This window comes from Octopus bimaculoides, chromosome 14 (genome assembly GCF_001194135.2).
Source record: "Octopus bimaculoides isolate UCB-OBI-ISO-001 chromosome 14, ASM119413v2, whole genome shotgun sequence".
Taxonomy (NCBI): Eukaryota; Metazoa; Mollusca; class Cephalopoda; order Octopoda; family Octopodidae; genus Octopus; species Octopus bimaculoides.
Genome location: NC_068994.1, coordinates 31,547,679 through 31,550,103, shown reverse-complemented (window position 1 = coordinate 31,550,103; position 2,425 = coordinate 31,547,679). Strand labels below are relative to the sequence as shown.

General features: G+C 35.7%; 1 protein-coding gene across 2 annotated transcripts in view; it reads left to right on the top strand.

Moving 5' to 3' along the window:
* The window catches only part of LOC106874067 (nuclear pore complex protein DDB_G0274915), a 69,020-nt gene that overhangs the window by 64,530 nt on the left and 2,065 nt on the right, over positions 1-2,425 (top strand). For both annotated transcript variants that reach the window (XM_014921646.2, XM_014921645.2), the window contains one exon: positions 149-214. In XM_014921646.2, the coding sequence (XP_014777132.1) occupies positions 149-214 (66 nt within the window). The remainder of the gene's footprint in view (positions 1-148; positions 215-2,425) is intronic.

Here is a 2,425-nt window from a genome sequence, read left to right as displayed (position 1 = left end):
ATATATATTTTATATATATATTTTATATATATATTTTATATATATATTTTATATATATATATATATATATATATATATATATATTTATATCTTGTGTTCACATACTCACTCTTTCATCTCACTTATTCACTCTTCCTGTCTCCCTCAGACTGCTTATGGCAATTCTACATGTCAGACAGAAGCCAGTGAACAAATCTTACAGAATCTGTATCAGGTGAGTTATGTGGTATGTATGGGGGATTCTGATTATGGTGGTGGTGGTGGTGGTGGCAGTGGTGGTGGCTAGCCTGTTGTTTGAGAAAGGCTTTGGAGGAGTGAATGGGATAAATTTGTGAGAGGGTGGTTGGAGAAGAGCTAGTGATGCTGTTTATCCTCTATGTGGGCATTTATGATCAAAGGTCCTCCTGTCATGACCATTCCATCTTGCATTTTTCCAATGTGCCCTTCTTTTCTTAAATATCCCCAAAATGTGATTTTGAGAAAATTTGTTTGTTATTTCTAGCAAGTTAGGCAGCTACATAAGAGGTTACTTCTGTATTCAGACCTGTGATATCGGCTCTATGAACATAATCACTTTTGTGGGGTGGAGGAATTTTCACATTAAATCTAAGTATTGATGGAGAATCTTTCTATCATCTGGAGAGTATGAGGTTGTTAGAGGAAATCTGTGTATATGTGTTTGTGCATATGTGAAATAGTAACTATGTATTGTTCTTAAGATCATAGGTAGTTTGTGTGTGTTTACATGAGAGAGATAGAGAGTGGGAGAGGGGAAGAGAAAGTAGTACAATGGCTATGAATGTGCTTTCTTATGTGACATAATGTATTAATGTTTGGACTGAAATACATTTGCGCCTATGGCAGAGAAAGCGATAGAGGAAGAATAGATATTTACAAAATAGTGGTGAATATATAATTTGGAAGGAGAGAGCAAAGAAGAGTGATAGTATGGTGTGATAGTGGATAAAAGTAGAAGGGAGGGAGGAATTTATTTGCAGTAAGATGTGTCTACTGTTTTACTTATTATCAGATGAAGCTACTTATATCGTTGACTCATCCCACCTGAGTAAATTGTTTCGGGTGAGTGATTCTTGAAACCATCAGTTTTGCCCTAATTCACTAATTGTAGCACCCGCTACTGTAGTCAGTGGAAGTCTTATATTATTAGCTGCTTAATTGAGATGTTAACTGACCAATATAGATTTGAAATGTCAGACTTTGAACTATGAAATCTTGTTTCACTGTAACAGTAATTATGTAACATCATCATCATCATCAACATTTAATGTCCGTTTTCCATGCTGGCATGGGTTGAATGGCTTAATAGGAACTGACAAGGCCTGGAGCCATACCAGGTTCCTTAGTCTGTTTTGGCTTTGTTTTCTATAGCTGGATGACCTTCCTAATGCCAACCATTTCACAGAGTGTGCTGAGTGCTTTCATAACTGTTACAGTCATCATTAGAGTTTTGAGTGTGTGTGTGTGTCTTAGTACGTATCTCCCACCACTACTTGACAACTGCTGTCGCTTGTTTACATCCTCATAACTTAGTAGTTCAACAAAAGAGACCAAGAGAATGAGTACTAGACTTAAAAATAAGTGCTGGGGTCAATTTCATCATCATCATCACCCTTTAACATCTGTTTTCCATCCTGATATGGGTTGGACAAATTTTTGAAAAACCCATAAGGTGGTGATCAGCATGGCTGCAGTTCAATGACCAAAGCAAGCAAAAAAAAATACCTTTAATAATGTTTGGAATTCACAGTATCTTAAAAATACAAAATTGGTTAGTTGGTTGGTTAGTCATAGTTGGAATGTTCTTTTGACTGCAGATCTGCTTGATGAGAACTGACCTGGATTTAAATAACATCAATTTCCTATTTTATCTTTTATATCGTCAGTCATTAGACTACAGTCATGCTGGAGCACTACCTAGTAGAATTTCTAGTCGAATGAATACTTTCTTTGCCTTTTTTTAAACCTGGTACTTTTCCTATCGGTCTCTTTTTCTGAACCATTAAGTTACAGGGATATAAACACACCAACACTAGTTCTCAAGTGGTGGTGGTAGACAAACAAACACAAAGACACATACACACACACGCACACACATATATATAAATATATATACACAATGGCCTTCTTTCAGTTTCTGTTAACAAATCCACTCACAAAGCTTTGGTCAACCCAAAGCTATAGAAGAAGACACTTGCCCAAACCCAGAACCATGTGGTTGGGAAGCAAGCTTCTTACCACACAACCATGCCTGCTCCAAGTTTATTATTATTATTATTATTATTATTATTATTATTATTATTATTATTATTTGGAGTACCATGTTTGATGGCATAAAAGACACAAAATAGTTTTTAGTACATTAAAGCATATACTATTGACCAAAATTCAGATATAGGACCCATGG